The following is a 14,842-nucleotide window of genomic DNA, read 5'->3' on the forward strand; positions in this document are numbered from 1 at the left end:
GATGAGGACAGACTTTCCCACCATGCCATTTTTAATGATTATTCTAAGTTAAATCTACTATAAAAGAATTCTAGACATACAGACATATTTTTGAGGACATTACCTACCTCTGTGTAGACAATGGCAGTCATCCAAAATGTTTTTGTTGGTCTCGGAGAACTCAACATAGCCCATAGGAAGACCATAATTGGTAATACCAGTGATATTACCGAGGCGCTGACCACATTATTTAACAATATAATAAAGTAACAAACTAGCTCAGAGTTAGCTGCCAGCAGACTGTGTGTGGCAAACAAGAGCTTCAACAAGCGATTTTGGTTGTTGTAGAATGTCGTGCTCTCTTCCAGTTCTTCGACAAAAAAGGTCCTAGGGACAGAAATTAGACTGTCACAAATAGGTTGGCGTCATTGATTCAACTATTTAATAAACTTTAAATTTTGGTCTCTAGACGTCAAGAAAAACTTCAGTTAGGTGACACCGTGTATTCAATGACTCAGTATAAAGTTACAATTTACAAAACTCGATCTACATGCCAGGTAAATAAATCCCTTGTGTGGTAGATGCTTTCTCAAGGGCCAGCCAACACAGTGAAAAAACAAAGTTTCACAGAGACTGAGGTAATCTATCTATCTATCCATCTATCTATCTACCTCAGTCATATCCCTCAAGAAGGGTGACAGACAGCAAGACAAAACGTATACAAAAACAAAAAAAACAAAAAGGAAAAAGACTGAGGTAATAGATTATGTAAATCTGATTGGGAACTCGTTTCTTAATGATTATCCTAACCCTAACCCTAAGAAATCAAAGCAAAGTGAAGATGCCAAAAGGAAAGATCCCTGTTTTCCAAAAGTCAAGATGCAGCCAAAAGGGTATTGGTCAAGAGGGGAAAGTAAAACATACAACTTAAGAGGAAATTTAAGTGGTCTGGATGGACTGGTACTTTAACGGAAGAGAGTAGTAACTAGACACTTACTGGGATAATAAATACTGGTAAGCCGGCATGACGGATAGTTAAGCATTGAGAAACACAAAAGAATGGCCAGATCAGCTGTCTATTGGCCCTGCAATCAGTTGCAGACATTGAGAAATGAGTTACTCTTTGTGACGCAAAAAACATGCAGAACAGAAATTCCTGATGAACCCTAGCGGAAAGAAGGGTTAGGAATTTATCATCTTAAATGAAAGAACTACTCAACAGCTGTTGACTTTTTGTCCATTTCCTACTGTCCAAAATGTCAGTTGATTGTGTCATGGGGCTAAAAAAAAATCAATCTTTGCAAGGCACGGAATACCACAAATCGTTTACGGCGACAATGGACCTTGCTAGATCGAGAATTCCAACAATTTTCAGGAATCTGACTTTGACCGTCTGACTTCTAGCATAGCCTATCTGCAGTCAAATTGGAAAGCAGAGAGAGGGGAATAGATAGATAGATAGATAGATAGATAGATAGATAGATAGATAGATAGATAGATAGATAGATAGATAGATAGATAGATAGATAGATAGATAGATAGATAGATAGATAGATAGATAGATAGATAGATAGATAGATAGATGTCTAGATAGATAGATACTTTATTCATCCCCGCAGGGAAATTCACATTTCCATCAGCATCCCTTCACTGAGAACAATACAATAAAGCAAAAGGAAAACAATATACAAATACCCAATGTGACGTGCTAATACCCACTGTAGCGTGTTGTATAGAGTATTTAAATAGTGCTACATAAAATACACACTGGAATAAGGGGGTGTGGTTTAATGTGCGCCTTTACTCCGCCGGGTGGAGTTAAAGAGCCTCATGGCATGAGGAAGAAAAGATCTCTTCAGTCTGTCCGTGGTACAAGACAGTGACAGCAGTCTGTCGCTAAAGCTGCTCTTCTGTCTGGATATAATGCTGTGTAGTGGATGTGATGAATTGTCCATGATTGACCGCAGCTTTTTCAGTGCCCGATTGTAAAACAACGAAGAAAAAAATGCCCAGAATAAGAACATGGCACTTCTAAGATACAGAGCCTCAATATTGGAACCTGCAAAATCTCTTGCAGAAATGGTAACGGCAAGATAACCGCACACAACTCTACTTTCAACCATTACTAAGAAATACAAATAAGTCAATCGGAAATGTGAGAAAGTTGAGAAAGTCAACTATGAAGAGTCTTCAAAATCATTGCAGCCCAGAATACCGTTAGAGTGGAAGATAAAAATGTCTGAAGAGTAACCAATATCCTATAATTGTCAGAACCAGAACAGATACAGGACCCAATCACGTGACGTTCTCACACAAGCCTTTATTTTACAGGAAATGGGGAGTCACGCACATTAGGTAGCCGGTCTGGCGTGGAAAGACCGGAAGCCAGAGACCGACGAGACCGATTCCAATTGTCCGAGTTGATATCGGACAGATGGGGTCGATACCGGACAGGAAGTGACAGACAGGATAGATAACGGATCAGGATATCGAAAATTAACAGGAGAAACTAGACGGGAACAAATACTGGAGAAAATAATAAACAGGACAAAAACAGACGGAAACTAAACTGGAACCCGAAATTGGCCAATTGGGCACCACGGCGACCGTGACACACATGGGCGCGGCCAATTGGGCGCCATGGCAACCATGACAATAATAAGAACAACAGAAGATGGGATGATCCTTTCAAGGTAGAAAGGTTTTTCTAAGACTGAGAAATTGACATTTTTGACCTGTTGAACTTCGATTACTGAAGCAAATTTCTTAATTTCTGATTTGAGGACCCTTTCCCAGAGCTTGGAGATCTTCTATATACAGGACTTAAGTGATAAGCTAAAATATATTTTAAATTCTAACCTCATGCTGGCATTTAGGGATGTGCCTGTTTACACTTCTCATTTACAAGTGTGTCCCCTTGAAGTGTGAGATACAACTCCCTTGCGTCTGTGTCTAAATCCTTCTTACAACAAAGAGGGAGGGTTTGAAATGACACAAGGATGAGATTCAGGACTTGAGTTTATTATCTTCTCCAAACCTAAAATGGATGTCTCCTGTCTATCATTGTGTGTTTATTTTAAAGAAGGAAGGTGATAGACCTGATACGTTTCATTCCTCAAATCCATCAAACTTTCGTGAAATATTCTTAAAATCAACGTCGTTATCTCAATCCTATCCCAATGATATTTTTAGACTCATGAACCTACATTGGCTGAGCATCAATGATCATGTCACCTGTCTCCAAGAACTTCGCTGGCTGTTCTCGAGTGTCTCTGCTGTTGAAGATATTGGGTATCATTTATCAGTTCATCGCTGCCAAGAGGGATTAGAGGACTCAAGAGGTTTGCAGTATTGTTGTGATTTGGTTCAGGAGGAGAAAGGTCTTCTACAATCTGAGTCTCCTCGACGAGGCTAATCAAATCAAACGTACAAACAGTACATAACAGTTACAGGCAAATAAACACTCATTGAAATAAAATATGACCTATTATTTGGTGGAAGCCAGAACATCTAGAATTCAAAATTGTCTGACCAAATTCAGCTTTTTGTGTCTTTAGGCCTTGTAGTGGCCTTGGACAATTAAATTATCATTCCTTTGCCTTTGCCACACTAACCTGTATTGAGATGAGCATTCTGTCTCAGTTTGTTTCAAAAAGGTTTCCAGTGAGGGGGTCTCACTACCTTGAGATTGGTCAGCCGATGAGCCTAATGGTGTGTGAGGAGGCTGGGGGACATTTCAGGGATTAAATAAGGTATTTTAGGGGTACTTGATTAGAGTACCGTATTTTCCGCACTCTAAGGCGCACTTTAAATCTGATTTTTTTTTTTTTTTTCAAAAGCTGACTATGCGCCTTATAATCCGGTGCGCCTTATATACAGATCAATATTGAATTGCAAGGTCTCGCAACTAAGAGAAGCAGCCACCGACTCCATTTTTCGCGTAGAAGAAGAAGTGCGCTGTGCATACTGGGAAATATTAAACAACGATTCTCTTTTATTTGTGCGTTTGTATAAAGACCCTGAAATGGCTCCTGTTAAGAGACACGCTTACAACGCAGAGTTTAAACTCAAGGCGATCAGTCACGCAGTAGAACACGGAAATAGAGCAGCAGCAAGAGAGTTTAACATTAATGAATCGATGGTGCGGAAGTGGAGGAAGCATGAGGATAAGCTGTTTACGTTTTACATTTTACAGTTATTATGTTATTGCTTTATTGTTATTGTTTTGCACTTGTTATTGTTTTCGCACATTACGAGTGTCACTATATTGCGATTGCAACGTTTAATCTACCATAACAGTATCAGACGTTTTTTTGCGTGTAGACTAAATGGAGGAAAAGTAAAATGTTATGCCTTGCTGTTGTTCAAAGATGTTAAAGATGTGTCACGAAGATGCTTTACCTCATAGAAAATAATAAAACAGCTGTTTATTCATTTTGGGAGTGAATGGAGTTGTGGAAAGCGTGTTTGTTATCTATTAATAAAGTTTGACTGACCTATTTGACTGTTTTGCTGACATTACCTTTAGCGCGGCACCATCTAATGGTTGCATAACGTAACTACAGCCTCTACTGTAGCCAAGTCAAGTCAAGTCACATTTATTTATATAGCCCTTAATCCCAAAAATGTCTCGAAGGACTGCACAGGATTACAATTACAAAATTGCACATTACTTGATCTTAAACCAGCATGCACTTATAGCGCCTTATAATGCGGTGCGCCTTATGTATGGAAAAAGTTTTAAAATATATCATTCATTGAAGGTGCGCCTTATAACACGGTGCGCCTTATAGTGCGGAAAATACGGTATATGCTTTGGGAGGCATGATTTAAAAACTGTATTTACTTGCTGTATCTTGTGTATGAAGAAGTAGCGCTCAGTGCGAAGAACCTCGGATGTTTGCCTATACTGTTTAGTCAACAAGTTCAGCCACTGGGTCAATCCATCCATTATTGCTAGGATTATAGCCCATAACAAACGTAGCAAATCCAAGATCCTCTGAACAATCTCTCCTCGACCTGTGTGAGATAAGAGGACAAGACCAGAAAGAAAAGCTCAATTCTGAAATGTTTACTTAAATCAAGGAAAGTTATAAGTACGATGAATTTGGAGAGGAAAGGCAAATTAATTTACCAGACACGTCAGCTTCATTTAGTTGAGGATCTTCAAACAAATCATCGTCCTCGGAGCCTGCACAAAATAAACCATTGTGAAAGCACTAATTAAACTTGTTTTTATATCAAGACTAAAACTGAACTTTCTGAACAATCAATACAAACACAAAAAACAGATAACAATACCACTAACATTTAGAGTGCCACCCCCCAAAATCTCTTATATGTTTAAACATATATCAATAAATACCAACATTTTGCTTAGAATTCCATGAAATGAATACCATTATATCATCCATACACAGTCCTTTAAAATAAATTACACTCCTTTATTTATTTCCAACCACATTTTCAATTCAGAGGTGCATAAAGGTTATAATGGGCATTTGACCGATATTTGGCAGAGACTTGCAGCCAGAGACTTGTGTTTTTCAATCAAATACTATATTTTCATTTTGAAAGTCTACGAATTTAAGTTCAATACTGCCTTAACAAGGTAATACATGTTTTGCAAAATATATACCTGTCAATGAGCCCACTTCCTCTTGTGAAGTATGTTGAGTGGCACTTTCATCCTCAGCTATTTCAAATCTTTTCTTTGGTCTTCGGTTTCTGTGGTGTTCTTTGAGAGCTCTTTTCACATTGGTCGCCCACGCCTGATAAGCCAACTAAGAGAGAAAAAAACTTCATAAAATCAATTGGGATGGGTCATTACGTTATCAGATCCAAACAAATGTCACTCCTGTGTCCAAACCAAACTATTTCTGTACAATTTTCCTTTAAACGAAAAGAAGACAGGATGGCTGATGCGAATGGGGTTAAATAAACCCCGCTTATCACAAAAGGTACTGATGTTGTCATGTCCAGCATGGTCGCCGTGGCGACCGGCTGGCCCCGCCCCCTTGGCACCGGCTGTAGCAGATTTTCTAATTTGCATGTGTGCTTCTTAAGGGCGGGTTTTGGGGGTTGCCGGTTGCGGGTTCATTGCATTACTTTGCATTATTCTGTTCTGTTTGACTTGAGGAAACCTGTACTTGCCCGTTCTGAGTAAAAGCCTGTTTTGTGAGTATTCCTAGTCTGAGTTCCTGTTCACCTGTAAGCCTGTTTTTGTTTTTGTCCCTGAGTGTTGGACGACTTTTATTTCCTTAATAAAAGTAACTGATCGTTAACGCGAATGAGTTCACCCTTCCTGCCTCCGATCTGGTCCGGTCCCGTGACAGATGTTAACTGAAAAAATTCCCAACAGCTTGATACTTGATAAGGTAGTTTTATAAAAAAAAATGGCACCCAGGGACAATGCTTCCGAAAATGTTTTTAAACGTTACGGCAATTAATGAGTTAAAGGGACACCACTATTCAACCACAAGATGCCGCTGTAAATGAGTGCATCCAAAAAGTGTTAGAAAACATTGCAAACTACAGACAGAGACTCAAGTGACCAAAACCCCATCATTTTGCTTCCTTCTCTTGGTAAGCCTCATGAATGTCAAATAAACGCAAATTTGTTAACAAAATGCTGGGAGAAGCAGCAAATCATTAAGAAAGTGTGAGTGCAAGATGCCGCTCCTTCCGCATGCGTAATTCAAGCTCGATTGTCTTTTGTTTTTATTGTACTGGATTAAACAAGGGCCTTGCGGCTTTTCTTTCTCTGCATTGCTCTTTTTTGACAGATGTTAGTTTATCAACTCTATGGCATTTATAAAATAGGTATTTATGTGAAAAAAGTGAGTAACTATGAATGCAAAATTTTGTAAAAATATATAAATGACAATAACGGCTGAACTGGAAGGAAAGTTGTGATATCACACTAGCCAACTCCTCAAACTGAATGCTCCTATGGCATGGTGAAAATTTGGATGTTTAAAACTTAATTTAGGAAAAAACAACTGCCATATTTAGAACCACTAACAGGGGGAAAATTTGGGAGGCACTGTTGGCATGCTCAGATCTCCCAAAAACAGTGTAAAACATTCCTCAAATGTACATGAAGTGAAATATGGATTTTTGAAGTTCGATTTTTAACCCATTTCTCAGCACGTGTACCGTTCACTCCCTTGTCCTACTCAGTCTGACTTTAAATCTGGGAACACAAAATACTACAGAGTTAATGGTATATTATATTGGTTTTTGTTTATTTTGGTTTTGTTTTTTTTGCCAGAGTGGGATGCTTCTGTTCATTTTTTTAATTTTCCTTCCATCCAATCACAAAGGGCAAAGCATTTCCCTAACCTGATAAGCAGTTTGTTTTTGTGGTTTCTGTTCCTCTGACGACAGTTCAAGTTCATCCTCGCTGTCTGATTCAAAGAGATAGTACCATCCGGAATGCAGCACTGTGGAATAGGAATTCTATTATAGTTCTTTTTTAAATGAATTAATGTATAAGGCTTGTTATACCTGTAGCGTGGTTGAGCCACGGCTGGGACCAGCCTTCTTTCTTTCTGTCGGTCTTTTTTTCTGGGAAACACATGTAAAAAAAAAAGGGAAAACAAGCTTGAAGAAGTAATACACATCTTCACCATCATTATTCTATTAAATGGAAGGAGACCAAGAGAAAGACCATGATTGACATGGATGGATGGGTGTTATGAATGCACTGGAGGAAGGAGGTCTAAATGTAGTGGAAGCTAAAGCTCTTGTTAGTGATAGGAAAGAGTGGAGAGGTGTTGTGAAAGGATAGTGGGATGTTTGGACGCGTTCTAAGGGGCAGGGGACCTGTATGATGCGGCAGGGGTAAACCAGTGAAAGCTGTCGGGCCCTGCTGTTGAACAGAAGAGTGTGTTGTGTCACCCTGACCCGAGTGACATGGCCGCTTTCTTGTGTCCCGTTTCATCTGGAGGGACGAAATGCATGACCAACTTGGGTCCCGAGGTGCTTATCTTGTTTGGGTGTTTGGGAATTTGGGTTGGCCATGGTCAAGTTCTTTTGTGTTTTTTGCTACTTTTTTCTTTTCTTTGTTTTTGTGTATGTGTTTGTCTTGCTGTCAGTCACCCCTCTTGAGGGATATCACCAGGGTAGATAGATAGATTTGCATTCATGGTTCATACCTGCTTGTTGACTTGGTTCTTCTTGTTCAATAACTTTGTGTCCATCCTTGTACTTCTGTTGTTTGGAGCGAATTCTGTGCATTCTAACAGACATTAAGAAAATAAAAACATAAAATTAGCATTGCAAATGGAATAGCATACGCTTCAGAAAGGTAACTTAGGTTCAATTGTTGAGGCTTGCAATCTTTTATCACTTTTACCAATTAAAGTGTAAAATTGTGGAGTGCTTCCACCAAAAGACAACTGTTGTTTTTTCCTTCCCTCATTCGAATTAAAAAATTAAGAAAAATCAGGTCACGAAATACAACATTTATCAAGGGAAATAAAGCTCTAGCTATCATAGATGTATCTGAAAAAAAATATCAATACTGATCTGTTGAACACTTACGATCTCTTGAGCTGGGATAAGGATTTCATTTCAGCTTGTTGGTGTGATTTTATATTTTTCATTATAGTTGCTTTAAAGAGCTCAAAACCCCTGTAAAGATGCAAAACAATTAAAAAAGAGAAACAAAACTTGCAAAATACATCAATGACACTACAATGAGTAATTCACAAACAAACGATTATTAAAGAAAATATTCACACGGACCTTAGGAACTGAGACAACAATCTTTCTAAATTAAATCTAAAATGCCAATATAATGTTGTAATCAGAAATAAGTAAACCAACCATTCATCATGTTTCAGTTTAGCACTATTATGTAAATGTATTTTTGTGTTTCGGAATATTACCTTGAGGCCTGTTTGCGAAATGCCTGCGATTCTGCTACGATGTGAATGAAATAGAAACTGAGGAAAACTCTTCTCTGCAGCAACAGGAAAAGAAAGCAAATACTGTCCCAAATGATTCCGGCTTCCTCTATTGGGAGACTGCAGTTCTTGTCACTGACGACGTTTGCTGCGAAGAAAATAGCCACACACATGCTTAATTTAGAAAATACTGCATTTCATTTGAAAATAATGGGTACATTGGGTTTAAAAGACACTATAAAACAAATTGGGTCAAAATAAGCCAATCTGGTTTGTAATGAAATACACCAGCTGAATATTTAGAACATAGGTGTTATTTTTTCTTTTGAGTCATGAAACAAATTAACCAACATACCAGCAGCTTATTACTCGCTTGTTATTTGATCCCTGACACCAGGGACACCACACCTGCAACTCTACTAAGAACATTTGCTCTTACTTCTTAAAACCATTAAAGGTGAGTACCCCTCTCACCCCCATCATGGACTGTTCACTCTGCTAGCCTCTGGGAAGAGGTACTGCAGTGTGCGGTGCAGGACTACTAGGTTCCACAATAGTCTTGTCCCCCTGGCCATTAGACTGTTAAATGGTCACTCAAACACATAGTAAATCTAAACTGCTGCTAATCTGTACATCTGTGGGTTCTGTTTGACTTTTTGCACTACTGGCAGTTCTTTATAGCTAGCCACTCCTTGCACATCTGTTTCTCTGCACTATTGTACTTACAGCGTTATTGTTACAGTGTTATTGTTCTGTTTACCTGACTTGTTTACCTGACTGCCCATTTTGCACATCTGGTTGGCTACTCCTCTTGCACTATTTGCGCTACTGTAAAATACTATACATAGCCATAATTATTTAGTATATTATTAGCACTCAATACTACAACTCAATACAACATTTTATTTATATCTGTACATTCAAGGAAACTGTGCGGGTCAGATGTATCGACATTTCGTTCTGTATACACGTGTACTAGAATGACAATAAAGTAGATCTGAATCTGAATCTGAATCTGAAAAATAGAGCAGGAAATGTTTTAATTTGTTTTCGTTTGTAGACTTAAGAAAAATATAATAAAGTTAATACGCTTAGCAAATTCTCATCATTCATAATCATCCATTGTCACAAGTTTATTGTATAACCATTAATTAAACTACAATTAAACTACAACACAGCACCCCGAGGCCATCCTGTTAATCTGTTAATAGACAACAAAAGGATACTGCTGGAAGTGTGAATTTTCCTACGGGGATGAATAAAGTATCTATCTATCTATCTAATTAGTATATTTTGACAGAAATCCTCTCAATTTCTAAACATCACTTAGGTTCATACAATGTAAATGAGTATATATAATACAGTAGTATCTGTTACCCTTTACTCTCATGCATGGTTACAAATAACAATACTTACGATCATAGTATCCTTTGACTGTGCAAACTAAACTGAACAGTTGTATCATCCAACAAAAGCCCTTTTGCATTTCAAGAACAAAGACACATGCCAGGATCTGAAACATACAGAGACACACTAGTTGCATGAAATTAAATTGTACGTGATTTAGAGCATCTTCAATTGAAACTGGTGTAAAATGTGCAGATGTGAACTGAATAAAGCTTGGTGTATGACATCCTAGCATGAACCATAAAATAAAATGGAAAAAGTAGAAATCTAATTTTAACAATTGATCTCATACTTACTGACAGAATATTTTTGGAAATAATGACTGCCACATTATAAATGATGAGACAGTCCCACATGGCCAGGCGTGTCCTGGAGGGTTTGACCAACAGTTGGGTTCCAAACAATAAAAAAAAAAAACAAGCGAGAAGATATCCCAATCCGAACACAGAGACACGTGTAGCTCCAGTTATGAAGACCACGGAGAGTACAAGCCAGTATAAGTGGCGAAAAACCAAAACCTTAGCCATGTCCAGGTAACTCCTAAAACAAGAGAGGGACATGTTAATCTTGTGGAAAATTGAAGATCAAGATTATACTTTCTACAATCAGAAATCATTTTATGGAAAATACTGTTGATTTTTCTACTTGAGCTGAAATTTGGGGCGGCAGTGGCTCAGGAGGTAGAGCGATCGTTTTAGGATTAAGGGATCGCAGTTCGAGTCCCGGCTTGTCCGTGTTACATGCCGAAGTGTCCTTGGGTAAGACACTGAACCCCCAATACCCCCAATAAGCAGGTTAGCGCCTTACATGGCTGCACAGATCACGGCCGCTATTGGGAAATGTGAAGCACAATGTAAAGCGCTTTGGGAAGTCATTGACTTGAAAAGCGCTATAGAAATGCAGATCATTTCATTTCAGATCAATAACGGATCAGGAATCAAGTTGTAGAACACTGAATATACCTGCAATTAACAAAATTGGGTGCAGGGTTAAAGAGTCGACCTTCCATCGGATCAGGTTTGTCTGTATTGTCTCCAGCCAGAGCGACCCACTCCTCTGACTGCTCACACTTAAAAACGTTCCACTGCTGGGACGCACAAATCAGGAGCATAAAATCCACTGTGGAAGAGACATAACATATTAAGATGAATGTTTGTACAATGTGACACAGTGAGAGAATTAAAACATCCAGAGCTAAACTTAGGCCCCCCAATCCCATTACTTCCCCTTCGACCTACCCACATCTTTCTCCTCCCCCTTCCACTTATTTGCTGAGGGAAAAAATGCCTTCTCAAGGATTAAAGAACAAATTTCCTGCTTACCATGTTATCACTTCGAGCTGCGCCTGTTCAATACTGTTCACCTTTTCTTTTTTCGTTTAATCAACTCAAAACAGTACCTTGGAAGTGGTTACTGTCAGGACCAGAACGGAAACAGGACCCACCCACGTCACGTTTCTCACAGTTTTATTGGGAAGAAGGGAAAGGAGCGCACATACGATCCGGAGATGGCTGGTCGGGGGGAGTAAGTTGCTCAGAAGCGGAACTGGGACTTTCGTGGCTAGCGATGGCGGTGTCGGGAACGGAAAAAATGGGTCAGTAACCGGGATAGAAGAGCAAAAACGTGATCGGGATCGGAAACAAGTCAAAAGCCAGGAGAGGAGCGTAGACGTGGTCGAGATGAAAAAACGGATCGTTATTCGGGGCGGGAGAACAGACGTGGTCGAGATCAAACAGATCGTAGCGGGAGAAGAATGGTACTAAAGAAGGACAAGTAAAAACTGAGTTTCGCAGACAGACCGACAAAATGGGACTGACAGGACCGAGTTTAAATACTGACAGGGAGCCAATCTGTCAACAAGCTGCAGCTGGCGCCACCCGGGCGGGGCCAATTGGGCGCCATGGCAACCGTGACACTTGTAGCATATTTTAGTTTTGTTACAGCAAGCGGGTAAAGTCGAGAAGGCATGACTTTGGTGAAGGTAGGGCACTCCTGACCCATCTTGTTGAAAGGAAACTTTTCCCTTTTAATCACTCCTTCCCCTATTCTTTGTTCAACAATGGGGAAGACTTTGACTAAATGTAGACGTGCATTGCTACAATAATAAGAAAAATGCAGGGGAAGGGAAAGTAATGGGATTGAGCCTTGACTGTTTTATTCAAATGTTCAGATTTTCTCTCAGTGAAGTATAATGAGGGGAATAAATGAAAAACTTCCCACATTGAACACAACCAAGTCAACATGAACCAACCTATGAGGTTTTTGGAGTTCGGCACAGTGTAGAAGTCTGGCAAATAAAGCCATTTGATAAGAGCAGAGTTCATTAAAAGTTGGGTATTCCACCGCCATGGGTAATCTATAAACCAAAGACAGATAAAATACATAACATTTGCCAATTATCGTAAATTCTTTCCACCACATAAGGCAATTAAAAAAAAAAAAACAATAAAACAGGGTGAACAAAAATAGCAGACAATTTCAAACATTTAGTTGAAAATTGAAAATACAACTTGAATTTCTTTACCAATATTGACAAGATGACAGAGCAGGAGGAAGGTGGGAAATAGGGTTCGAATTAAACAAAAAAATACCGGTATTGGTTAGGCAAGTTTGCCCAACCTTAGTATCAACTCAAGAATGACTTACCTTTACACAGAGCAGGTGGGATTCCCACACATAGTATATATTGATAGATCATGAAGACGGCCAGAAAGAGACAATATTTCGGCCATATCCTTGCAATAGCTTCCCGCCGTCGCCTCACCAAAATGGCCACCAACCAACAACCATGAATAATCACCAGGAAGTTCATCCGCTGACCGATCACATTCACAGTCATCAAGAAGCAGATCTTCAAACAGACCATGCATATAATCATTAAGGCTTGAAAAATACAGTCATTGATCATTTATCTATGAGTCAAAATTCACCTCTAATCCAAACTTGTAGAAGAAGTAGTTGAGAAGGTACTTGAAGCAGACAAGAAGACCTTGGTCTAAAATGTTCTTTGTGACTTCTGGGAACAAAGCTGGTATTCTTGAGGGAGATTGTTGCAGCTGCTTATAATGGTGGGCCTGGTGTCGATATACTGTGGCTTCAAACACCAACAACAGCAGCACCACTAAATGTTTCTGCCAGAAAAAAAGAAATGATTTTGTTTTGTTTAGGCCTTATCTGTATAAGACCCTTGAATTTTAGCATATGTTACATGTTACTCTTCAGTGACTTTTGGCAATGTGTGCCAAGGCTTACTCTAGCCAAAATTTTTACTAATTATACCTTGCTGTATTCCAGGACGGTGGCCTCCTTTCTGATGCCAAACCACTTGGCTGGGTCCACCGGTGACTTATACAAAGTTGAATTCATTAATTCGTTAGGCAAAAGGTTGGTTTCATTCAGAAGTGGCTGTTACACAAAGAGAAGGAGCAAAAAAAAGTTTACTATTCAGTTGAACTGTGATACAGAAATTGAGATGAACTGGTCTACCTTTAACTTAAGCGACATGTGGCGTTCAAAGACTGTTCATAACTGACAGCAATATTGCCACTGACTACGTTGGCCTGATTCTTTTACATATTTTTTGTTATCTACTATCATAATATACTAAAAATGAATTCTACAAGGGTACATTTTACCAGTGTTAAAATATTAAAATATATCACTGCATATAGTCAAAATTGTGTACGGTTTCCTTTCCTTATCTGTGTATTATTTGCCCTCATGTAGGTTTTAGATCAGGGGATGAAGTCATAATAGTATGTGGTTTGCAATAATCTGTGGTCTGTGCAGCCCTTTATTATTCTTTGTGATTAAGGGCTATGCAAATAAACATGACTTGACTTGACTTTTATATCTTTTTTATTCTTTTCAATCATCACATCAATATTTGAATCAAGTTTATCACTTATTGATAATTAACACACATAAAATGATCACTGTACTTATTCACATATGTAGTACTTGTTTTTTTTTCACTTTTTCGCCACAATATATCATTTATCCAGTCGTATCTCTACATTGGTCTAAGTTGTGTTCAGATTTACTGTTTAGAGAGAGGTCTAGAGTCTTATCAAACCATCTACTGGTTTTAGTCTGGACGACAGATTGGAGTGAAGCCAGTGCCTTGGGAATTTTCCTCTAAATTCTGTGTTTTGCTTCTTTAGTATCTAAATGAAGCAGTTTTGAAAAATGTCTTGCAAAACCATCACAGCTTTGACCTGGTTTATTTGTTTTATTGTTGTGAAAACCTCCCTCCAGTGCTTGTTTTTATCCATCTAGTCCCGCAACTCGGATGTTGATTTAAAGAAAAAGCCTGTTTCCCTTCACCAGTGTGATCAGTCATAATAGCAAGATCTAACTATTTTATCCTCCTTTTCATCCTGATAGTCTTTTATCAGTTTTCCTCTTCAAAGTTTTTATATTACATGTTTAACCCTGGGCAGCATGGCAGTGCAGTGGTTAGCGCGTGTGCGGCACAGTTCTAAGGTCTTGGGAACCTCATGTGTGGGTTCAAATCCAGCAAATCCTGTGCGGAGTTTGCATGT

General features: G+C 38.9%; 1 protein-coding gene across 1 annotated transcript in view; it reads right to left on the bottom strand.

Moving 5' to 3' along the window:
* piezo1 (piezo type mechanosensitive ion channel component 1 (Er blood group)) overlaps window positions 1-14,842 on the bottom strand; it is a 77,429-nt gene that overhangs the window by 23,514 nt on the left and 39,073 nt on the right. The window contains exons 20-37 of the mRNA XM_088352022.1: window positions 13,578-13,703; window positions 13,229-13,429; window positions 12,945-13,149; window positions 12,550-12,654; window positions 11,261-11,417; window positions 10,595-10,838; window positions 10,308-10,404; window positions 8,874-9,039; window positions 8,527-8,616; window positions 8,139-8,221; window positions 7,489-7,548; window positions 7,324-7,424; window positions 5,618-5,762; window positions 5,114-5,170; window positions 4,826-4,998; window positions 3,594-3,703; window positions 3,214-3,390; window positions 108-366 (exon numbers count right to left, since the gene is read on the bottom strand). Coding sequence (XP_088208148.1) covers window positions 108-366; window positions 3,214-3,390; window positions 3,594-3,703; window positions 4,826-4,998; window positions 5,114-5,170; window positions 5,618-5,762; window positions 7,324-7,424; window positions 7,489-7,548; window positions 8,139-8,221; window positions 8,527-8,616; window positions 8,874-9,039; window positions 10,308-10,404; window positions 10,595-10,838; window positions 11,261-11,417; window positions 12,550-12,654; window positions 12,945-13,149; window positions 13,229-13,429; window positions 13,578-13,703 — 2,556 coding nt within the window. The remainder of the gene's footprint in view (window positions 1-107; window positions 367-3,213; window positions 3,391-3,593; window positions 3,704-4,825; window positions 4,999-5,113; window positions 5,171-5,617; window positions 5,763-7,323; window positions 7,425-7,488; window positions 7,549-8,138; window positions 8,222-8,526; window positions 8,617-8,873; window positions 9,040-10,307; window positions 10,405-10,594; window positions 10,839-11,260; window positions 11,418-12,549; window positions 12,655-12,944; window positions 13,150-13,228; window positions 13,430-13,577; window positions 13,704-14,842) is intronic.

The sequence above is a fragment of the Urocampus carinirostris genome, chromosome 13 (genome assembly GCF_059441175.1).
Source record: "Urocampus carinirostris isolate Australia breed hairy pipefish chromosome 13, RoL_Ucar_1.0, whole genome shotgun sequence".
NCBI lineage: Eukaryota > Metazoa > Chordata > Actinopteri > Syngnathiformes > Syngnathidae > Urocampus > Urocampus carinirostris.